This window comes from Scyliorhinus torazame, chromosome 8 (assembly GCF_047496885.1).
Source record: "Scyliorhinus torazame isolate Kashiwa2021f chromosome 8, sScyTor2.1, whole genome shotgun sequence".
NCBI classification, from domain to species: domain Eukaryota; kingdom Metazoa; phylum Chordata; class Chondrichthyes; order Carcharhiniformes; family Scyliorhinidae; genus Scyliorhinus; species Scyliorhinus torazame.
In genome coordinates this window covers 102,362,728-102,387,616 of record NC_092714.1, presented here as the reverse complement: position 1 = coordinate 102,387,616, position 24,889 = coordinate 102,362,728, and the positions used below count along the sequence as shown (strand labels likewise).

General features: G+C 48.5%; 1 protein-coding gene across 2 annotated transcripts in view; it reads right to left on the bottom strand.

Annotated features, from left to right (window-relative positions):
• LOC140428016 (uncharacterized) overlaps positions 1 to 24,889 on the bottom strand; it is a 147,684-nt gene that overhangs the window by 24,751 nt on the left and 98,044 nt on the right. For both annotated transcript variants that reach the window (XM_072513965.1, XM_072513966.1), the window contains 3 exons: positions 16,262 to 16,437; positions 13,269 to 13,500; positions 7,809 to 7,920 (listed from right to left, as the gene is read on the bottom strand). In XM_072513965.1, the coding sequence (XP_072370066.1) occupies positions 7,809 to 7,920; positions 13,269 to 13,500; positions 16,262 to 16,437 (520 nt within the window). The remainder of the gene's footprint in view (positions 1 to 7,808; positions 7,921 to 13,268; positions 13,501 to 16,261; positions 16,438 to 24,889) is intronic.

Sequence of the window (24,889 nt, the reverse complement as noted above, 5' to 3'; positions counted from 1 at the left end):
TGCAGGATCCTAGCTGGACATGGTGCTGGTCTCGGTGTCCATCAACAAAGTAGGCAGTTATAGAGCAGTAGCAATGTGCAAAGTTCAGACATCCTTTCTAGCAGCACAGCGAGATTTTAGAGAGATTGAAGGAGGCTCTCTTTGCGATTAGTGTCCTGATATCTACATCTTTTGGCTACCTTTATGGAGAATCAGAAGTGGCAGTCAATCAAATTTATGCTGGCTCTCACTACTGGTCTGCACGCTCAGGCTGCACCTTCAGCAGACCGGAGTAAAACCTCAGCTGGTTCAGTGCCTCACCAAGTGCAACAAAGTGCTTTCCAGAACTTAGCCAGTAGGGGGATCTGGACATGGAAGTGGGGATGCTGACACCCCCCCCCCCCCACCCTCCCCTCCTCCACCCCTCCCCTCCCCCACCCCTCCCCCTCCCCTCCTCCACCCCTCCCCCTCCCCTCCTCCGCCCCTACCCCCCTCCCCTCCTCCACCCCTCCCTCTCCCCCTCCACTCCTCCCCTCTCCACCCCTCCCCTCCCCCACCCCTCCCCCTCCCCTCCTCCACCCCTCCCCTCCTCCACCCCTCCCCCTCTCCTCCTCCACCCCCTCCCCCTCCCCTCCCCACCCCTCCCCTCCCCTCCTCCACCCTCCCCTCCCCTCCTCCACCCCTACCCCCTCCCCTCCTCCACCCCTACCCCCCTCCTCCACCCCTACCCCCTCCCCTCCTGCATCCCTACCCCCCTCCCCTCCTCCACCCCTCCCCCTCCCCTCCCCCTCCACCCCTCCCCTCCACCCCTCCCCCTCCCTCCTCCACCCCTCCCCTCCTCCAGCCCTCCCCCTCTCCTCCCCCCCCTCCCCCCTCCCCTCCCCCTCCCCTCCTCCACCCCTACCCCCCTCCTCCACCCCTACCCCCTCCCCTCCTGCACCCCCCCTCCCCTCCTCCCCCTCCCCCACCCCTCCCCACCCCTCCCCTCCCCTCCACCCCTCCTCCCCCTCCCCTCCCCTCCTCCACCCCTCCCCCTCCCCTCCTCCACCCCCCCCCCTCCACCCCTCCCCCTCCCCTCCACCCCTCCCCTCCCCTCCACCCCTCCTCCACCCCTCCTCCACCCCTCCTCCCCCCCCCTCCCCCTCCCCCTCCCCCCCCCCCCCCCTACCACCACCACCCATGCAATCCTCACAGAGGTGCAGGTGTGGCACTTTATGGTCAGGACTTTCCAGGCTTCAAAGCCCAAAGAATGTCGGCCAAGAGCATCCCAACTGTTGGAGCAGGAATATACTCAGCCTGCTTCCAAATCTACTGAAGACTAGCAGAAAAAGGGAGACAGAGGGTTTGGTCCGGTGCAAATATATTCATTTGAGGGTTTTATACAATGTTATATTTCTATTTCATGTTAATGCACTATAAGCTTTATTTAAACTCCATTGTCCTGTTTTGCCTATTTTTACCTATTGCCTGCAAAGTGGCCTTCTGCCTTGTGAAGAATGTTGGAACAAGGAATAAGGATGAAAATGGGTATCTGTGAAAGGGATGAAATGCTCTGGGACTGCACAGTGTTCGGGTGCTGAGTTTGGGTTTGTGGGATGTATCAATCAAACTCAGTGGAGTCCAATTTAGTTAAAATTAGCTCAAGTACTGTAGTGAAAGCCCATGCTCAGAACAAACCCTGTGATGAAAAAACTTTCACTTAGGCATGGAAGCAGTTGTGAGATCTGTGTTTAATGCAGAGCTTGCCTCTCACTGACAGTCCCCTCATCTTACAGTCCCTGGTGAATTATATGAAATTTGTGCGCATAATGTCAGAATCAGAATTAAAGAAGCAGATAATGAGAACTTGATTTTTTTTAAAAAAATGTTTTTATTAAGGTATTTGAAGGGGACAGCACGGTGGCACAGTGGTTCGCATTGCTGCCTACGGCGCTGAGGACCCGGGTTCGAATCCCGGCCCTGGGTCACTGTCCGTGTGGAGTTTGCACATTCTCCCCGTGTCTGCGTGGGTTTCACCCCCACAACCCAAAGATGTGCAGGGGAGGTGGATTGGCCACGCTAAATTGCCCCTTAATTGGAAAAAATAATTGGGTAATCTAAATTTTAGAAAGAAAAAATTAAAGTTTTTATAATAATAACAGTAATAATGACATAAACATGGTATAACAAACATTTCCACCCCCGTCACAATCTTCACACATCCCAACCATAAAACAACAATCTGGCCCTCTCCCGCCCCACCCCCCTTGGAATACTGCATCTGCTGATATTTTAATTTTCCCCGAGAAAGTTGACGAACAGCTCCCACCTCCGGGTGAATCCAACCATTGACCCTCTTAAGGCGAAATTTATCTTCTCGAGACTGAGAAACCCAGCCATGTCACTAACCCAGGTCTCTACACTTGGGGGCTTCGAATCTCCACACATTAATAAGATCTGTCCGGGCAGCACGGTGGCACAGTGGTTAGCACTGCTGTCTCATGGCGCCGATGTCCCAGGTTTGATCCCAGCTCTGGGTAACTGTTCGTGTGGAGTTTGCACATTCTCCCCATGTTTGTGTGGGTTTCACCCCCGCAACCCAAAGATGTGCAGGTTAGATGGGTTGGACATGCTAAATTGCCCCTTAATTGGAAAAAATTAATTGGGCACTCTAAATTTATATTAAAAAAACAATTAATAAGATCCGTCTCCGGGCTACCAGGGAGGCAAAGGCCAAGACGTCAGCCTCGTTCACCCCCTGAACTCCTGGCTCTTTCGACACTCCAAAGATCGCTACCTCCGGACTCGGCACCACCTGTATTGAGTACCGTGGTCATTGCCTTAGCAAAACCCTGCCAAAACCCTCTAAGCTTCGGGCATGCCCAAAACATGTGGACATGATTTGCTGGGCTTCCCACGCACCTCGCACACCTGTCCTCTACCCCGAAAAACTTGCTCATCCTAGCCACTGTCATGTGTGCCCAGTGGACTACCTTAAATTGTATCAGGCTAAGCCTGGCTCATGATGAGGATGTATTAACCCTGCTTCGGGCATCCGCCCACAGACCCGCCTCTATCTCTCCTCCTCGCTCGTCCTCCCACTTGCCCTTAAGCTCTTCCACCGGAGTTTCCTCCGCCTCCGAAAGCTCCTGGTAAATATCCAATACCTTCCCCTCTCCCACCCAGGTACTGGAGACTACTCTATCCTGTATCCCCCGTGGCGGCAGCAGCAGAAAGGCTGGAACCTGCTTTCTCAGGAAGTCTTGCGCCTGCAAATACCTAAACCCATTCCCTGCTGGCTTTTCAAATTTATCCTCCAAGGCTTTCAAGCTAGGGAAACTTCTGTCTATAAATAGATCTCCCATCCTTCCAATTCCTGCCCTCTGCCAACTCCGGAACCCACCATCCAGCCTACCTGGTACAAACTGATGATTATTATAAATCGGGGTCCAAACCGATGCTCCCTCCACTCTCTTATATCTCCTCCATTGCCCCCAGATTCTCAGAGCCGCCACCACCATCGGACTTGTGGAGTATCGGGCCAGCGAGAACGGAAGAGGTGCCATTATCAGTGCTCCCAAACTTGTGTCTTTGCATGGCGCCGCCTCCATCCGCTCCCATATCGACCCCTCCCCCACTACCCAATTCCTAATCATGGCTATATTAGCCGCCCAGTAGTAATTTCAGAGGTTCGGCAGCGCCAACCCCCTCCTCTCCCCGACTGCGCTCCAGCAACACTTTCTTCACTCGTGGGGTTTTACCTGCCCACACAAATCCCAAAATAACCTTATTCACCCGCTTGAAAAAGACCTTTGGGATGAAGATGGGGAGGCAGTGAAAGACAAACAGAAATCTGGGGAGGACCGTCATTTTCACGGTCTGTACCCTCCCCGCCAGTGATAGCGGGAGCATGTCCCATCTCTTAAAGTCCCCTTTCATTTGTTCTACCAGCCGGGTTAGGTTTAACTTGTGCAGTGCCTCCCATTCCCGGGCCACCTGGATTCCCAGATGTCGAAAGCTCTTCCCTACCATTCTAAGCGGCAGCTCTCCCAGTCTCTTTCCCTGTCCTCTTGCCTGGATCGCGAACATCTCGCTTTTCCCCATGTTCAATTTATACCCCGAAAAACTGCCAAATTCCCCCTGGGAATTACTTCCCCCATCCCCTCCAATGGGTCGGAAATATACAAGAGCAGGTCATCTGCATAGAGCGAGACCCGGTGCTCCACCCCCCACCCCCCCACCAAACCCAAACCTTCCCATTGGTAATTCCACTCCACCCTATCAAAAGCCTTCTCCGCATCCATCACGACCACCACCTCCATCTCCTCTCCTTCTGAGGGCATCATAATAACATTTAAAAGCCTTTGTACATTGGCCATGAGTTGCCTGCCCTTTACAAATCCCGTCTGGTATTCCCCTATCACCCCTGGGATACAGTCCTCTATCCTTGTGGCCAGTATCTTAACCAGCGGTTTGCCGTCCACATTCAGTAGAGAAATTGGCCTGTATGACCCGCATTGCTCCGGATCCTCCTCCCGTTTCAGGATCAATGAAATCGAGGCCTGCGACATTATTGTGGGGAGGACTCCTTTCTCTCTTGCTTCATTAAATGTGCTCACCAACAGTGGGCTCAATATCTCTGAAAACCTCTGATAGAATTCCACCGGATAGTCGTCAGGCCCCGGGGCCTTGCCCGACTGCATGCCCTCCAGCCCCTTGATTATTTCCTCAATCTCAATTGGTGCTCCCAGCCCTTCCACCAGATCCTCATCTACCCTCAGAAACCTCAACTGATCTAAAAACTGCCTCATCTCCTCCACCCCAGCCGGGGGTTCCGACTCATATAATTTACTACAAAAGTCCTTAAACACCTCATTCACCCCCACTGGGTCCAGGACAGTATTCCCGCCTCTAATCTTTACTTTCCCTATCTCCCTGGCCGCTTCCCTTTTCCTGAGCTGGTGCACTAACATTCTGCTTGCCTTTTCCTCGTACTCATAAATCGCCCCCCTTGCCTTCCTCAACTGTTCCACCGCTTTCCCTGTAGTCAACAGCCCAAACTCTGCCTGTAACCTCCGCCGCTCCCTCAGTAGCCCCGCGTCCAGGATCTCCGAGTATCTCCTGTCCACCTAGAATAGAATAGAATAGAATTTACAGTGCAGAAGGAGGCCATTCGGCCCATCGAGTCTGCACCGGCTCTTGGAAAGAGCACCCTACCCAAGGTCAACACCTCCACCCTATCCCCATAACCCAGTAACCCCATCCAACACTAAGGGCAATTTTGGACACTAAGGGCAATTTATCATGGCCAATCCACCTAACCTTCACATCTTTGGACTGTGGGAGGAAACCGGAGCACCCGGAGGAAACCCATGCACACACGGGGAGGACGTGCAGACTCCGCACAGACAGTGACCCAAGCCGGGATCGAACCTGGAACCCTGGAGCTGTGAAGCAATTGTGCGATCCACAATGCTACAGTGCTGCCCTGGAGTATCTCCTCCACTAACCTATCCCTCTTAGCCCGTTCCACCTTTTCTCTGTGGGCCCGTATCGAGATTAATTCCCCTCTGACCACTGCCTTCAAAGCTTCCCAAACCGTCGCTGCAGAGACCTCCCGCGTATCATTTGTTTCCCGGTAGTTCTGGATGGACTTGTTAACCCGCCCACAGATCGCTTTGTCCGCTAACAACCCCACATCCAGTCTCCACAGCGGGCGTTGCCCTCTCTCCACACTAACCCATAGATCCACCCAATGTGGGGCATAATCTGACACTGCGATTGTCGAGTACTCAGTATCCACCACCCCCCGGTATTAGCACCCTGCTCAGAACAAAAAAGTTGATGCGAGTGTACACCTTGTGGACATGTGAGAAAAAAGAAAACTCCTTCGCCCTTGGCCGTGCAAACGTCCACGGGTCTACTCCCCCCATCTGTTCCATAAACCCCTTCAATTCCTTTGCCGCAGCCAGCCTCCTCCCTGTCCTGGATTTTGACCGGTCCAATTCCGGATCAATGACTGTGTTAAAATCTCCTCCCATCATCAGGTTATGTGACTCTAAGTCTGGGATCTTACCTGACACCCGCCTCATAAATTCCACATCTCCCAATTCAGAGCAAATATGTTCATGAGTACCACCCACACCCCCTCCAGCTTCCCACTCACCATTATGTACCTACCCCCTTGTCTGACACGATTCCCCCTGCCTCGAAAGCCACTCGTTTATTGATCAAGTTCGCTACCCCCCTGGTCTTTGAGTCCAGCCCTGAATGAAATACTTGGCTAACCCACCCCTTTCTCAATCTCGTCTGGCCTATAACCTTTAAGTGTATCTCTTGTAGCATTGCCATGTCCGCCTTCAGCCCCCTCAAATGCGCAAACACGTGAGCCCTCTTGACCGGCCCATTCAACCCTCTGACGTTCCATGTAATCAGCCTGGTCGGGGGGTTTCCCGCCACCCCCCCCTGCCGACTAGCCATCACCCTTTTTAGGCCAGCCTCTCGCTCGCGCCCTCCGCCTCCTCGAGCCCTCCCTCGGGCATTCGCCGTTCCCCACCTCCCATTTGTCCCCGAGTAACAGTTCCTCCCCTGTCAGCAAAGCAGCTCCCCCCCTCTCCCCCCCCCCCCCTAGCAACAGCACTAGAAACCCAACACCCCAAGTCAAGCTCCAGCTTAATACCTGCTCGCCCCCCACTGCGCTTCTGTGAGTCAGCTGACCCATGCTGACTTGATAGAGTCCGCCCATGGCACCAAGCAGTCTGTCTCCCCATTGTTCTCTCCCATCTCCCGCCACTTGGACAAACATATTAAAAGCATCATATTCCCCAGTAAATAAACATCAGAAAAAACAGTGAAGAAACCGCCACTTTAGAAAAAAAAAACACCCAAAAACAGAACCAGCCCCAAAGACCACCCCTTCCTCTAACCAGCTCCCTGTAAGAGAAAGCTAACTTTAACCATCAAAACAGCCCCTTATTACACATAGCACTACTTATACTTATACAGCCCAGCACAACAAATCGCCACCACAGTACTCTCCAAGGCTTCAGTGTCTTTTAGTTCACCTCCAGTCTTTTTTCTTTAATAAAAGTCCATACTTCATCTGGTGTTTCGAAGTAGAAGTTCCGTTCCTCCTGTGTGACCCACAGGCGGGCTGGGTACAACATCCCGAACTTCACCCCCTTCTTAAAGAGGGTCATTTTTGCCCGATTAAACCCAGCTCGCCCCATGGCCAAATCCACACCCAGGTCCTGATGAATGCGCAGCTCACAATTTTCCCACTTGCTTCTTGGCCCACCGCAGAATGTGTTCCTTGTCCAGGAATCGGTGAAAGCGTACCACCATCGCCCTTGGCGGTTCGTTCACTCGGGGCTTCTTCGCGAGGGCTCTGTCCGCTCTATCCACTTCCAGGGGCCGAGGGAACGCCTCAGCCCCCATCAGCTTCTCCAACATGTCCATCACATAAGCCCTCGCATCCGGTCCCTCACTGCCTTCAGGGAGGCTGACAATTCGAAGATTCTGCCTCATGGACCTGTTCTCCAGGTCCTCCAGCTTCTCCTGCATTTCTTTCTGGTGGTGGTTCATCATCTCCACCTTGATCTCTAGCACGGTTATGTATTCCGAGCACTTAATATTTTTAAAGAGTCGACCCCACCCTTCCTACAGGTTTGCTGTACTATAGGTCACACTGAGCTGAAAGGGGGAATCCAGTGGGTTCCTGACATGCTGCTAATTTCATCACTTTTAACCAGCCACCCACTCGCAAACTCACCCATCTCATCAGGGGCACAACCAAAGAACCGTCATCCTGTACATCGTGGCAGACATTGACAAGCACTTTCTTTCCTTACCTGAGTTGTGAAGATGGGGAGGGTCCCTGGAGTTGGGATGGAATAGACTGTAGGACAGGCTCTTGTTTCTTTTTAGGCCGTTCTAACTTCTGTGCTGATATTGCACCACCACCTAGCAATCCAAAGACACACAAATTATTCACCAAAAGAAATAAGGAGGAGACCTGAAAATTAAAACAGTAGCTTTAATAATACAGAACCAATTGGGTCAGGTCACTCATTCTTAATGCCAGTGTTGTAAATTTTCAATGTTGGATGGAATACTAGTAATATACAATGAAAAATATATTGAAACAAATAGGAACGTACACCTTTGGATCCCAACACATTATTCAACTTATATGTAGAACACTATTCTCAAAGGTGTATCTCAAAGGCTCACCACATCAAATGTCCTTTGAAATTGGGCATGTTAAAAACCTTTTAACAGATTTACCAACTCACTTACACAGAGGATAAAGATAATTCACACAAAACATTCAGTGTTGATCAATTTGAAGCTTGTAATCCAAATCCTGTGGAAAAATTATTCATTAACCATATTCCTTTATTGGGCTTATTATTTTCCATATCTGCATTGGGCAGCTAGCTGACAATGCAATTACTTGTATTGATTTTAACAGCAGTTTCATGTATTGTAGGGTAATAACATTGGTTTCTAAAATGTAATGTAGAGAAGTTAAACAATATTTCCATTTTATGTCATTTGAAATTGAGAATTTGCCTATGAAATATATTTATTCTACATTGAAATAAATATCCATTGTGCTTATTTCCAGTGTTTCCTCCATCCTCAATGCAGTTCATCTGTTACACTCACGTAACAATGAAAAGCCATTGTATGGCAATAGTTCACATGTATTTGACAGTTCATAGGTCTTCTAGAATTTTCAATATATATTCATACTTATTCCGAGTTTAACATACATAGATTAACATAGAATTTACAGTGCCGAAGGAGGCCATTCGGCCCATCGAAACTGCACCGGCTCTTGGAAAGAGCACCCTACCCAAGGTCAACACCTCTACCCGATCCCCATAACCCAGTAACCCCACCCAACACTGAGGGCAAAGGTATCTTGAGATGTCAATATTTTTATAATTGCAACCTTCTCCTAAATATCTAATTTTGTGACAGGAGTCTATGGGTGTGATTTAACCGCCTCATTGCGCCCAACTTGGTGGTACGATGAGGCTGTTGAATCTCGCAAGAGGCCTCTCTCAAGATTCACGACGCTCAAAATGTCCCGTGAGATTCAACCGAATCTTGAGACGTTGCGATCTGGATCTCGCCCTTGCCATTAGTCTCATTTAAATATGTCTGCGCCAAATTCTCCCGGTGCCCACCTTGCCTGGGAGACCTCACCAGGGCGCCCTTTAGCACTGGTTTCCACAACCGTGGACCAGATGTAACGGCACCTGGGGAGGGGGGGGGTCTGCCAGGCTACTAGAGACTCCCGGGTAGTTGGGGACAGGGCAGGGTAATACCCTGTCACTCCCACAGGACCTGGGCACCTTGGCACTGCCAGCCGGGTACTACCACCTGGCACCCTGGCAGTGCACCCTTGCATTGCCAGGGTACCTGGATGGCACTGTCAGGCTGGCAGTGTCATAACTGCCTAGGTGCACAGTTGCCCGTGGCAGGGATTGAGCCGGGGGGAGTCAAAAGATCGTGGCGGCATATTAAAATGTTGCACAATATTTAGGTAGATTTCCTGCATTGGTGGCTGAGCTCATCAGTGCAAAAAATGATGCATTTGCAGCCTCCACAGGGCGCTCCCCGCCAAGGCTAAAAATACAAAAATATAGTAAAGTGCCATTAAATAACGGTTAAATAGCATTAACATCCCACTAAACACGCCCAAAATGGGACTCTGTTTTTGTCCCATTAAATCTCACCCGAAATGACTATCTTGATAACATAGTGAGTAAAGAAACTTTCCAGTGTGGCATCAGGCCTACAAATACATCAAGTATGTGTCAAGTTAGTTGACCTCAGCCTTGACAGCAGTTCATCTTAGAGAAGGGATTTAATAATCAACCAAAGGTAGGCTAGCCAGTAACATTAGGAATGATAGTAAAAGTTTCTTTAAATACATTAAAAACAAACGGGAGGCAAAAGTTGACATTGGGCCGCTCCAAAATTACACTGGTAATTTTGTGATGGGAGACAAGGAAATAGCTGAGGAACTAAATAAGTACTTTGCGTCAGTCTTCACAGTAGAAGACATGAGTAATATCCCACCAATTCCGGAGAGTCAGGGGGCAGAGTTGAATATGGTAGCCATCACAAAGGAGAAAGTGCTAGAGAAACTAAGAGGTCTAAAAATTGATAAATCTCCGGGCCCAGATGGACTACATCCTAGAGCTCTAAAGGAGATAGCTGAAGAAATAGTGGAGGCGTTAGTTATGATCTTTCAAAAGTCACTGGAGTCAGGGAAAGTCCCAGAGGATTGGAAAATCGCTGTTGTAATCCCCCTGTTCAAGAAGGGAACAAGGAAAAAGATGGAAAATTATAGGCCAATTAGCCTAAGCTCGGTTGTTGGCAAGATTCTAGACTCCATTGTTAAGGATGAGATTTCTAAATTCTTGGAAGTGCAGGGTCGGATTAGGACAAGTCAGCATGGATTTAGTATGGGGAGGTCATGCCTGACAAACCTGTTAGAGTTCTTTGAAGAGATAACAAATAGGTTAGACCAAGGAGAGCCAATGGATGGTTCAGTGTTGGGGCCACAGCTGTTCTCCTTATATATTAACGATCTAGATGACGGGACTGGGGGCATTCTGGCTAAGTTTGCCGATGATACAAAGATGGAGGGGCAGGTAGTATGGAGGAGGTGGGGAGGCTGCAGAAAGATTTAGACAGTTTAGGAGAGTGGTCCAAGAAATGGCTGATGAAATTCAACGTGGGCAAGTGCGAGGTCTTGCACTTTGGAAAAAAGAATAGAGGCATGGACTATTTTCTAAACGGTGACAAAATTCATAACGCTGAAGTGCAAAGGGACTTGGGAGTCCTAGTCCAGGATTCTCTAAAGGTAAACTTGCAGGTTGAGTTCGTAATTAAGAAAGCAAATGCAATGTTGTCATTTATCTCAAGAGGCTTGGAATATAAAAGCAGGGATGTACTTCTGAAGCTTTATAAAGCATTAGTTAGGCCCCATTTAGAATACTGTGAGCAATTTTGGGCCCCACACCTCAGGAAGGACATACTGGCACTGGAGCGGGTCCAGCGGAGATTAACACGGATGATCCCAGGAATGGTAGGCCTAACATACGATGAACGTCTGAGGATCCTGGGATTATATTCATTGGAGTTTAGGAGGTTGAGGGGAGATCTAATAGAAACTTACAAGATAATGAATGGCTTAGATAGGGTGGATGTAGGGAAGTTGTTTCCATTAGCCGGGGAGACTAGGACCCGGGGGCACAGCCTTAGAATAAAAGGGAGTCACTTTAGAACAGAGATGAGGAGAAATTTCTTGAGCCAGAGAGTGGTGGGTCTGTGGAATTCATTGCCACAGAGGGCGGTGGAGGCCGGGACGTTGAGTGTCTCTAAGACAGAAGTTGATAAATTCTTGATTTCTCGAGGAATTAAGGGCTATGGAGAGAGAGCGGGTAAATGGAGTTGAAATCAGCCATGATTGAATGGTGGAGTGGACTCGATGGGCCGAATGGCCTTACTTCCGCTCCTATGTCTTATGGTCTTATGGTCTAAACTTCCTGCTCTTGATATTAATATCTTCTACATAGTATTTGTGTGGAGATTGGGTGAAAAATGAATCAAGTACGACTATGATATCTTTAGTATCTTGGCTCACAAATGATGAGTGGTCAACTTGAGTAAGACACTAAAGTGCTGTGGAGTGTTATGAACTATTTTGAAGTAATGCTTTTAGGAAAGGAGAGATAAATTATGGTTAGAAAGAGCAATTAAAAGGTGAAAATGAGATTAACATTGTGAAAGCTGTTCAGAGATTTGCAAACAGCAAGTCATTAATACTGCGTTAAATCTTGTCCTTGCTTTTATGGTGTTAACCGTGCTATCGCCAAACTATTCCTACCATTGAAATTACCATTGTTGCTTTGAGTAGTATAAGAGGGAATGGCTTTCATTTGTCTGTGTATTATCTCATATTTTGGATGTCCCCAAGTTTTTCAGTACCAATTAATGACTGTCTTATCACTGTTCTTGCACAGGCAGATAAGGTAATCAATATATGTGCACAGCAAGATCCCATTAACTGTGAGCAAATAATTGCTTTTGGCAATGATCATTGAAAAAAAGAGTGCTGGCCCAGAAATCAGGACCTCTGCTTATTTACAAATTAGAATGTGGCATCTCCTACAGCCAGGCAAAGGGATTTAGGTTTAACACCCCGCCTAAAATTAGTCACCTGTGATGATGCAGCACTCTATCAGTACAGAAACATGAAGCTAAATTACCCTTTCAAGCCCACCTGAATGCGTGCAACCTCTGACCCGGAGGTGAATCAACCTGACATAGTCGAACCAATCAGTGATGTCCAGACCTAACAATTTCTTAGCATTTTCATTGGTGCCAGATAATTTCGAAGGGGTCTCAGTTGTGGCTTGGTTGGTAACAAGCTCCCCTCGGAGATAGCATGTTGCCGGTTTGATCTCACTCCAAGACTTGAGCATGGAATCCAGGTGAGAACATAGAACATACAGTGCAGAAGGAGGCCATTTGGCCCATCGAGTCTGCACCGACCCACTTAAGCCCTCACTTCCACCCTATCCCCGTAACCCAATAACCCCTCCTAACCTTTTTCTTTTGGTCACTAAGGGCAATTTATCATGGCCAATCTACCTAACCAGCACGTCTTTGGCCTGTGGGAGGAAACCAGAGCACTCGGAAACCCACGCAGACACGGAGAGAATGTGCAGACTCCGCACAGACAGTGACCCAGCAGGGAATTGAACCTGGGACCCTTAGCGCTGTGAAGTCACAGTGCTATCCACTTGTGTTACCGTGCTGTCGTAAGCATGTCAGTGTAGTACCGAGGGAATGCTGCATTGGTTGGAGCTATTGTCATTTGGAGGCAACGTCTGCTCTCTCATATAGGTGGACATATAGGATCCCATGGCACTAGTTTAAAGAAGAGCAGGGGAGTTCTTCCCAATGACCTCGTCAATATTTATCCTTCAACCAACATCACGAAGAAATAGATGGTCTGGTTGTGATCTGTGGGAGCTTGCTGTGAGCAACTCAGCTGCCATGTTTCCTATATTACAATAGTGACAACACTTTACTGATACTTCATGAGCTATAACATGTTCTGGAACATTCTTGGGTCATGAAAAAGGCAATGAAACCCTACATTTTATTTACAAATAGCAATTGATAACATTCACAGTCCTGTTATATATAATAATATTGTTGACCATTTTTATTCACTATATCAACAGTGCTGCGAGGGTCTGAGAATTTTAAAATCGTACCCCTTTTGATAACTTCGGCATTCGTTTTCTTGAAGCTTTTCTTCGAGAGCCACTCACGCTGTTGCTTGAAATCCCACAGAGCTTCTTTCAGTTGACGGTTTTCTTCATCAAGTCTGTGGTTGGCTTCTCTGAGTTTTCGGGACTCATTCCGTAATTGTTGAATTTCATCCAGTAAACCAAATGTGTTGTCTTCCAAAATATGTCGGGATGGGTCAGAATGCAATCTGTTAATCTGAGAGTGTTGGAACCAGAGTAAATCAGTGGGCCATGCTGATAAAGCACACACACATTGGCATTCGGGACACTGAGTTAATGAAAGTGGTGCTGTTGATGCTGTGTATAATTCTGTATAGGTTTTCAGGCTGGGATCTCTGGGATTTCTGCTTGCTATCAGACACTTGTATCTGTCGACACACGAGCACATTATTGCAGGTGATCTTTCATCTGAAAAATGTTTTCTGCAATGAAAGAGTATTTTTTGCTTTGGGCAGCTTATACTGTCAGAGGCTAAGGAAGAATGTTCCCTGGAACGTGGTAATAGTTACACAGCGAGAGGTTTGAAAACCACAAAATATAGTGGAAATATGAAATATAACCGGGAAATCACGTCAGACTAAATATCTTGATACAATGCAAGAAACAGAAATAGCCACTAGATGGAGTCTGTGTACTAATTTAACAATTACTTTATATTTAATTGAAATATAAAATGAAACCCCCCCTGAAAATGCTGAAACCGCACAGCAGGTCAATCAGCATTGAGAGCAGCAGAATCCTTGAGATAGGTTTCATTTAGCTTATCTTTCTGTAACAGATGTTGACTCCATGCACAATTAGCATTTTTTCAATTTTATTTCATGTTTCCAACAAGCCTTATTTTCTTTTGGATGTCTCTTTATAATAATACATCATTTGCATATAATGGGCAAATGACACATGCTGGATTGCTGATGTACGGGAAATAACCTGTGGTTTTCATGTGCCATAACTAATTTGATTCAATTACTTATTCAACCTTTCGTTGCTGCATTTTAAAGGCATCAAACCTGCCTGACCCACAAGGAATGAGTTGCATTTGTATAGTTTCAGCAAAAACAAGAAAAGAGCTACATGATATATGCCTCCACAGAGTCAGAAAATTATCCCTGATAGGCAATTTAATCACATTGTACTGGGAAAGGACAGGTGGAGGGGCAAGTTCAGCTGCTCACGCAGAAACCCAGCATAGGCTTGGTGGACCAAATGGCTTCCTCCTTTGCTGAAACCACTCTATGATTTCAAGCTTTTGTTTTAGACCTCGGCCTTGCCTGGACCTTACATTCTTGGCCTTTTCTTTGGGGTTGCTGGTTGCCTCTTTTGGTATTGCCAGTGGCAGTCCATCTGGGAAACTGCCAGATGTGGGGTTCTCAGTGGGATCCCACCATCAGCTCAGCCTGCACTACAATGACACTCCCAATCTCAGAAGATGGATCAGGATCATTGTGCTGGTGGTTGGGTGTGGGGTAGGGGAGGCAGGGATCAGTCAGGCACAACATTATATTTTACAATTTCCTATGTAGACTCCTTTACACTGCTTGAAAGGACTGGGGTAAAGTTCCTCTTGTGTGTTAGTGTGAAATGTGTAGTGAGGCAAAATGGGTATTTGGTCGAAAAGAGAAAATGCTGGAAAATCTCGCAGGTCTGGCAGCATCTATACGGAGAGAAAAGAGCTAACGTTTCGAGTCCAGATGACCCTTTGCCAATTACTAAGCAACATCAATCAAAAACAGGTCAGAATCTACATGGACACCGATGACAACCAGCTCCACCTCACCACCGCCTCTTTGACAAAGGGTCATCCGAACTCGAAACGTTCGCTCTTTTCTCTCCGTACAGATGCTGCCAGACCTGCTGGGATTTTCCACCATTTTCTCTTTTGTTTCAGCTTCCAGCGACCGCAGTAATTTGCTTTTATCTATGGGTAATAGGGCATTGGGAACCTGTTTTCCATACTGCCTCATCTTGTTTTCCAGCACTTAGAAAGATGAATGGGCTGAAGCACAAAAAGGACTGTTGATGTGCTTTATTGGTCAAACTGCCTCACCATGTACTCAGGTCCAGTTCCATAAGTTGTAGTTATTCCCCAGTTCTTCAACCAAGTGACCATTAATCATATTTAAGATTCGTTGGCGACAGGTGTAAGGCTACTCAGCAACATAAATTATCATACCCAATTCTGGGGCGAAATTCTCCGGTATCGGCGCGATGTCCGCCGACCGGCGGCAAAAGCGGCGCAAATCAGTCGGGCATCGCGCCGCCCCAAAGGTGCGGAATCCTCCGCATCTTGGGGGGCCGAGCCCTAACCTTGAGGGGCTAGGCCCGCGCCGGACTGATTTCCAGCTGGCGGAAAAGGCCTTTGGTGCCCCGCCAGCTGGCGCGGAAATTACATCTCCGGGCGGCGCAGGCGCGGGAGCGTTAGCGGCCGCTCACGGCATCCCCGCGCATGTGCTGTGGAGGGAGTCTCTTCCGCCTCCGCCATGGTGGAGACCGTGGCGAAGGCGGAAGGAAAAGAGTGCCCCCACGGCACAGGCCCGCCCGTGGATCGGTGGGCCCTGATCGCGGGCCAGGCCACCGTGGGGGCATCCCCCGGGGCCAGATCGCCCCGCGCCCCCCCCCCCCTCCAGGACCCCGCCCGCGCCGCCTTGTCCCGCCGGTAAGAGAGGTGGTTTAATCCACGCCGGCGGGACAGGCTTCCTAGCAGCGGGACTTTGGCCCATCCGGGCCGGAGAATCGCGGGGGGGGGGGGGGGCCGCCAACCGGCGTGGCGCGATTCCCGCCCCCGCCGAATCTCCGGTGATGGAGAATTCGGCAACCGGCGGGGGCGGGATTCACGCCAGCCCCCGGCGATTCTCCGACCCAGCGGGGGGTCGGAGAATCCTGATCTTGCTTTCCTACAATTGACGATATTTTAAAATGTTATCTAGTTAGTCTCAGTAATTCTTAAAATTTAACACCTTATCTTGAAGGTAGTCACTTTCTTCCTTGGCATCCTGCAGCTCTTCTGCATGTTTCGATCTTAGTTTAGTTATTTCGCCTCTCAGTTGGGAGATTTCCTCATCAGCTTTGGTGAGTTCATTGACAGCACTATCATTGGCCTCCTGGAGATCCTTGAGATAACTCTTTAGGTCCTCTGAAAAAACAAGTACTTTAATTGTGATAAGGAAATAAAAACAATTATGAAGTAACATCATCCAAAAACAGGTCAGAATCCACATGGACAGCGATGACAACCAGCTCCACCTCACCACCACCTCTTTTAACCCCAGTAGTGCCTCTGATTTCATAGAATCTTAGAATTTACAGTGTAGAAGGAGGTCATTTGGCCCATCGAGTCTGCACTGGCCTTTGGAAAGAGCACCCTACTTATGCCCACACCTGCACCCTATCTTCGTAACCCCACTAATCTTTTTTGGACACGAAGGGGAATTTAGCATGGCCAATCCACTTAATCTGCATATCTTTGGACTGTGGGAGGAAACCGTAGTACCCGGAGGAAATCCACGCAGACACAGGGAGGAAGCACGGTGTCACATTGGGTATCACTGTTGCTTCACAGCTCTAGGGTCCCAGGTGTGATTTCCGGCTTGGGTCACTGTCTGTGCGGTGTCTGCACGTTCTCCCCGTTTCTGCGTGGGTTTCCTCCGGGTGCTCTAGTTTCCTCCCACAAGTCCCAAAAGACGTGCTGTTAGGTAATTTGGACATTCCGAGTTCTCCCTCTGTGTACCCAAACAGGCACCGGAATGTGCCGACTAGGGGCTTTTCACAGTAACTTCATTGCAGTGTTAATGTAAGCCTACTTGTGACAATAAAGATTATTATTTCAAAATTAAAGTGCAGATCCAGATTATTATTTAAAAATTAAAGTGCCGACCCAGATCGTTCACTACCTTTCAGTTACATATCTGCTCCATCACCAAGACGTCCTACATTCACCTCTCGAACATCACCTGTCAAACCGTGATTCAACTCAATGTTGCTGAAACCTTCATCTATGTCTTTGCTACCTGTAGACATGACCACGCTCTCCTGGCTGACCTCCCACATTCCACTCTTTGTGAAATTAAACTAACCCAGAACTCTGCTGTTGTATCCTAACTTGCATCATGTTATATTTAACCATCATCTTTGTGTGCACATTGGCTCCTAGTCCAGCAATGCCTCAATTTAAAAAAAAATTCTGATTGTTTGTTTCAAATCTTTCTATAGCCTTGTCCTTTCCTATATCTGTAATCTCTTCCAGCCTACAGCCCACCCTCTGAGATATCTGTGCTCCTTTAATTCTCGCCTCTTGCACATTCTGTATTTTTACCAATCCCCCTTGGCGGTGGTGCCTTCAGCTGCCTGGGCTCTCGGGTCTGGGATTTCCTCCTGTTCTCTCTTCCTTTAAGATGCTCCGTCAATGCTTTGGCGTGACCTTTGGAAACCTGTTCTCCACATGTTTGACATTCTACTTTAAAAAGTCCCCACTGTTGTGTTATGTAATTTGGAATAACACAAGCTGCCACTTGATGCTGTTTAGAGTAAAAGATGCTCCAGACTGTGAAGTGAGTTCAATGTGTTTTATTGAACTATTAGCACAGTTCTCAATGAGTTCGACTCTCTGCTAATCTAAATGTAGTAACTCGGTCTAACTGAACCAGCCTTGCTCTAAGCCACGTGCTGGGGTGTGATGCTGAGGATACACCCTGTCTCACTCTGTAGATGTTGGTCTGTGGAAAGAGGTGGGGTGTGAGTGTCTCATCCCTTTTATAGTGAGATACCATCCCTGAGTGTCCTGACTGCTCATTGGTCATGTCCTATTCTATGTGTTCATTAGCTGCATGTTTGCATATCATGACACTCACCGCTCCACACGCATTCCACAATAATTTGTGAACTCCCTCCCCTGTGCCTGTATCAGAGGAAGGAGCTGATAACGAGTAAATTCAGACCTGTGATGTACAAGCAGGGACGTTTAGGAAACATAGTTATCCACACCCAATGATTAGCAGAAGGTGCCGGTTTGAAATGTTTCTGTCAATGACAAATTACCAAAATAAAAGTTACATTTTTAAAATATCTGTTATCTCCATTTTGGTTATTATTTTAAGAGTCTTGAGGAGGGCCTGAAAATGAAGGAATTTTCATGACATCAACCAAGGCGATTGTTCGAAACTGTGCCTTTTACATGTCACTGCTCACTGCTTTTAGCCCTTCCAAGAGCAAAGGGGAGACAGTCACATTTTAAAATTTAGTCCCTGGTCGTCCCCATTGATTTGGCTTGGGCATCTGAAGGGGAGACGCATGGACCCTATATGATGGATTTCTGTTCAAACTGTGCTATTCAGACACTTTCTTTTTTAAAAAAAAAATTTTTATTAAAGGTTTTCATAAAATATTAATAACAAAATGAGAAAGAAAAAAGAACCCAACAGGGTTAAGTACAAAACACAATCTAAAAAAGCAACCCCCTAAACCCCTCCCCCCCGTACCTAAATAATAAATTAACATTAACACCCCGACTTAAGACAACAGGTGTATACACCCCCTCAGACCCTTCCAGTGTAAATAACATAAACAAAAATAAAGTAAACCCCCCCCCCCACCCCCCGAGCTGCTGCTGCCATTGACCAATGTCTATCGTTCTGCCAGAAAGTCTAAGAACGGTTGCCACCGCCTAAAGAACCCTTGTACCGACCCTCTCAAGGTGAATCTCACCCTCTCCAATTTAATGAACCCTGCCATATCGCTGATCCAGGATTCCACGCTTGGGGGCCTCGTATCTGTCCATTGAAGGAGAATCCTTCGCCGGGCTACCAGGGACGCAAAGGCCAGAATTCCGGCCTCTTTCGCCTCCTGCACTCCCGGCTCCTCTGCCACCCCAAATATTGCGAGCCCCCAGCCCGGTTTGACCCTGGATCCTACCACCCTCGACACCGTCCTCGCTACGCCCTTCCAAAATTCCTCCAGCGCTGGGCATGCCCAGAACATATGGGTGTGATTTGCTGGGCTCCCTGAGCACCTAACACACCTGTCCTCACCCCCAAAGAACCTGCTCATCCTTGTCCCGGTCATGTGTGCCCTGTGCAGCACCTTAAACTGTATGAGGCTGAGCCTCGCGCATGAAGAGGAAGAGTTCACCCTCCCTAGGGCATCTGCCCACGTCCCCTCTTCGATCTCCTCTCCCAACTCCTCCTCCCACTTACCTTTCAACTCCACCACCGAGGCCTCCTCCTCCTCCTGCATCACCTGGTAAGTTTCTGAGATCTTCCCCACTCCCACCCACAACCCCAAGAGCACCCTGTCCTTTACTGTGTGTGGCAGTAGCCGTGGATATTCAGACACTTTCAATTGACTCCTTAGATTATATTAAATGGTTCACAGAAAAACATGGGTGAGCTGCATTTAAATGGAAAATGTAACATTAAGAGTGGAATGAGTGTTCATGGGGTTCTGAAAATGTGTCATATGGACAACCTTCCTGACAGTATGCACAATGAAGATCCAATTAAGTGCTCACACTTCAGGGGGCACCTTGGGCTGTATGACTTACTGTTAGAATCTGAATTCTGAATGTAGCAACTGATGGCTATTTCTCTGATGACTGAGTTTATTTAACTTTAAAGAGAATGAGGGATACAGAGCAAATTCACTGCTCACTAGATTTCTCTCGCTCAATTACTTAGCCCTTATGGTGTCTCTCTCTTCCTAATGCTGAATCACCAAAATATGTGAAAAAAAATCAAAATATTGAGTGGGATGAGGAACAATTTTTGCACCATGAGGGTTCCCTTCAAATATTTCTAAAATCCAACGCTGCAATACTTGTACCTTTGTACAATTTAGTCGTCATTCCCCCCACCCCCCGGATATAATTTAATTGATTCTATCCACTTCAGATTGTGCTGAACATCAACAATAACCACTTTGTATGTTGTACGTGAGGTCATTGGGTTTCAGTTTTCAAAATAATAACTTGAATTGCAGAATGTGATTCCAAAACACTTCTATCTAATTCAGTGGCCTTGAAGTGTGTCACAGACGTTCATTCAAGGCTGTTTTTCAGTTGTACGTTGTGATTCTGAATTGTCAGCTTTTCCTGAACCTGTTTGTTAAGTACTCTGTGTTTTGTAAGTTTGTGTATATGAAAATACTAAATGTAAAATCTAAGGTTCCAAAAGTCCATGGCCATTTCAGTGTACTCCCAATGTTTAGAGAGAGATGGTAAAGTGGACAATCTATAGCTGTCATGCCAGGTCTCAGCCTTCCCTTGGGAGTTTTCATTTTGACTGCCTTGGTGGAGATTGAAGTTCGGGTCATGGACTCTGAATGTTGGGGTTTCTGCACCCGATGCAGTGAACCCCAGAGTATGGTCAGTAGGCCAGGCTTACCTCATAGCTGCGTGAAAATGGGAACCCCCTGGGGCTCCGAAACAGAATCTAGGTCTAGATTCTAAAGCAGAGTTCTAGTTTTAAGTATGTGTTTTTCTACTATTGCCCCCTCGCCATGAAGTTGTTTACCAGATCGAAGGGGAGACATGAAATGACCCTGCTCCTTCCACAAATCTGGAAAACTCCACTTGGCACAACCGCTGAGATCCCGAGTGGACACGATTTTTGCACTGCCCATGCAAAAAAAAAAGGAAAACAAGAGAGAGCATGAAAAATATTAGCAAGCAAGATTAAGGAAAAACCAAAGATGTTTTACCAGTATATAAAGAGCAAAAGGATTGTTAGGGAAGGCGTCCGGTGGCATTTGCGAGCGGGTCGGCCGCATCGAGAGGAACTCCCGCCGGTGGCCACTGTTTGTGGCGCTTTTGGGGGTTTCTCCGATTCATCGTTCTCCCCCCCCCCCCCATTGTTGTCGGCCTTTGGGGCCGTCCCGGGTGTCAAACAGGGCCGGTTTGAAAACTGGTGAGGAACCCCGCGCGTGTGTTGGATGGCTGGAGCTGAGGCGTCGGGCCCAGCGCGCGCGGTGGTCGGAGCAGCGGGAGTGGAGCCAAACGGAGGTCGAGGCGGCAGGCCCGAAGCCAGGGCGCGATGTAGTGGAGATGTTCCACATCGGGTGGCTCTGGCCTAGAATGTGGTAAGAAGACTGAAGTCTGGTCCCAGGGGAATTTTTGAGGAATACAAAAAAGAAGAGAGAGAAGTTTTAAAGAAAGTTTGTGAAAAAAAAATTTTTTCTTCTTTTTCTTGAAGGAAGAATTTTTTTTTTTTTTAAAAGATTGAAGAAGGAAAGAAGGGGGAAAAAAAAGGAAAAATAATAAGTTGCTAAAGGATGTGAAAAGCAGCGTCGAAGAAGGGAGGAAACGTGGGCTCACTGTTGAATGAGAGGACGAGCAAAAGCGCTGACAAGATGATGGATGCCAGACTGCACGGTGGGGCCGCACTACTTACAGTGCAGAAGATGACCGAGGTGATGGCTGTGGCGCTGGAAAAGCAGTTTGTGAGGCACATGGAGGCTTTGAGGAAGGAGATGTCGGTCGCATTGAAGTCATTGGTGGAGGAGGCAATCGCCCCGGTGAGGGTAGCTGTGGCAAAGACATCGGCCGAGGTGAGAGAGCAGGGCGAGAAGATGAAGGAAGCGGAGGAGGCCATGTCGCAGCACAGCAGCCAGTTCACCTCGATGGGGGATGAGCTGTGGAGGGTGGTGGAGGTCAACAGAGGACTCCGAGCAAAGCTTGAGGACTTGGAGAACCGCTCGAGGCGGCACAATCTGAGAATTGTGGGCTTGCCCGAAGGGGCAGAGGGTCAAAGGCCAGCAGAGTACTTCACTAAGAGGTTGGCGGAGTTGATGGGGGAGGGTGAGAACCCCTCCCGGTACGAGCTGGACCGAGCTCATCGGTCATTAAGGCCGAAGCCCAAAGTGAATGAGCTGCCAAGAGCAGTAATTATCTGCTTCTTTAAGTACTGCATGAAGGAGAAGGTGTTAAGCTGGGCGAAGCAGAAGCGCGAGGTGCAGTGGGATGGTGCTAGAGTTCGGATTTGACGGTGGAGTTGGCAAAAAGGACGAGCGCCGTTCGAGCAAGTGAAGGCGGCACTGTACAACAAGGGGGTGCGATTTGGTATGGTATACCCGGCGAAGCTGAGGGTGACGTATAACGCCAAAGACTTTTATTTCGAGACAGTGGAGGCGGCTGAGGCATTCGTGAGGGCAGATGGCTTGGGACAGACGTGAGGAGCGGAGCTGGAAGAGGGACTGTGGACTGTGATTGGGGAGCTGGAAAATGTATAAATGCTATAACTTTCTTTTCATTGACGTGTATTGTAATTTACCTCACTTCACATTGTTACAGAGTTCAAGTTATTGGTTGGGTTGATTGGCATTCTGTGTTGCGACGGTTATATCTTATTTTAATGAATTGTATGGGTCGGATTGTTGTTTTTGTTTTTTTCTCTGAGACTGGGCGGAAGGAGACGGTATACCTTGGGGGGGGGGGGGGTGCCCGCACTAGGTAACTAAAGTCGGCTTGTGAACAGAGGTGAGGTGAGAGGAGGGCTGCGGACATTGGAGCCTGGTTAGCATGTTTCGATGGGCCTACGAGGCGAGTAAGGCGGGGGGGGAAGGGATCAATGCTGGGAGATGTTTTTTTGAGAGGAAATGATTTTGGGAGGTGGGGGGAGGGGTTTGATGTTAATAATGGATAGGGGTGGGTCACAGGCTCATGGGGCAAGGCCCGGTGGTATGATGATGGTGGATAAGAAGGGTTGGGGGGGCGGTGAGAGATCCCCAGTTAGGATAGTCACGTGGAACGTGAGAGAGTTAGGAGGTCCAGTCAAGAGGTCAAGGGTGCTTGCACATCTTAAAAGTTAGAAAGCCGATGTAGCAATGCTGCAGGAGACTCACTTGAGGGTGAAGGACCAGGTGAGACTTTAAAAGGGTTGGGTTAGTCAGGTGTTTCACTCTGGATTTGACGAAAGGGCTCGAGGGGTAGCGGTAATGGTCAGCAAAAGAGTACGTTTCCAGATGGAGAATGTGGTGGCAGATCAGGTGGGGTAGATGTGTGATTGTGACAGGGGCACTGGAGGGGAGGTTAGTGGCGCTGTTAAGTGTACACGGTCCCAATTGGGACGATGTGGGATTCGCGAAGAAGGTGTTTGGGGCCATCCCCGCCTCGGACACACATGAACTGATTGTGGGGGGTGACTGGAACTTAGTGCAAGAGCCAAGGTTGGACAGGTCATGGCCGCGCTTGCTGGTCTCATCAGGGTGGGGGGGGGGAATGCGTTGGCTGGGCTAATGGTGGAAATGGGAGGGGCGGACCCTTGGAGGTTTCTGCACCCGAGGGAACTCGAGTACTCGTTTTTCTCGGCAGTCCATAAGTTATACTCGCGGATCGACTTTTTCATGGTGGGGAAGGTTTGCTGGCTGGGGTTAAGGGGTCGGAATATTTGGCAATTGCAGTATCAGACCATGCTGTGCATTGGGTGGATATGGTACTGGGGAAGGGGGCAGTGCAGAAGCTGGGTTGGAAATTAGATATGGGACTTTTGGGGGACCAAGGGTTCTGTGACAAAATTGAAAAGGTAATTGAGGAATATGTAGGTTTCAACTGTACGGGTGAGGTGTCGAAGGCAGTTGTCTGGGAGGCTCTAAAGGCGGTGGTGAGGGGTGAGGTGATCTCATTTAATGGCAGGGTGGACAAAGAGGAGAGGTTGGAGCGGCAGAGGGTAATAGATGAGATGTTGGAGGTAGATAGGAGTTAAGCAGAAGATGGGGAACCAGCGAAGTTGGAAAAGAGGAAGGAACTACAGCGAGCTTTGACAGACTGTCCACCGGGAAGGTGGTGCGCTAACTGAGACGAGCAAGGGGTGCAGTTTACGAGCATGGAGATAAATGATATGAGCCTATACGACCTACACTCCGTTATGTTAGCCGGTCAGCTCCGGAGGGAGGCAGCGGTAAGGGAATTTGTTCAGGTGAGTGATAGGGCAGGGAAGTTGGTGGTGGCTCCAGTGCTGATTAACAAGGCCTTTGAGGAATTTTCTGAGAGGTTGTATAGGTCAGAACCACCTGGGGGAGACCGGGAAATGCAGCAATTTCTCGATGGGTTGGAGTATCCGAGGCTAGGGGAGGTGGTCAGGGCTACATTAGAAGGAGCGACAGTGGAGCAGGAGATAAAAGATGCGATTGGGAGGATGCAGTTGGGGAAGGTGGCAGGGCCGGATGGGTTTCCAGTGGAATATTATAAAAAATTCAAGGAAAAGCTGGCACCCCTGATATGGTGGGGATGTTTGAAGAGGCGATAGGGAAGGGGGTGTTGCCACAAACTTTGGGGCAGGCATCGATTTCCCTGTTGCTAAAAAAAGCTAAGGACCCGACGGAGTGTGGGTCGTATAGGCCCATATCACTTTTGAATGTGGACGCAAAAGTATTGATGAAGGTACTGGCGGGTAGGCTGGAGGAGTGCCTCCCGAAGGTGATAGGTGAGAGGGAGGCAGCTCTTTTCAAAATTTGAAGGGTATTGAACGTGGTTATGGCACCGGCGGAGGGGAATGAAACAGAGATGGTTGTGGCATTGGACGCTGAGAAGGCGTTTGACCGGATAGAATGGGGATTGATGGCAGTTCTGGAGCGGTTTGGGATTGGACCAAGATTTGTGA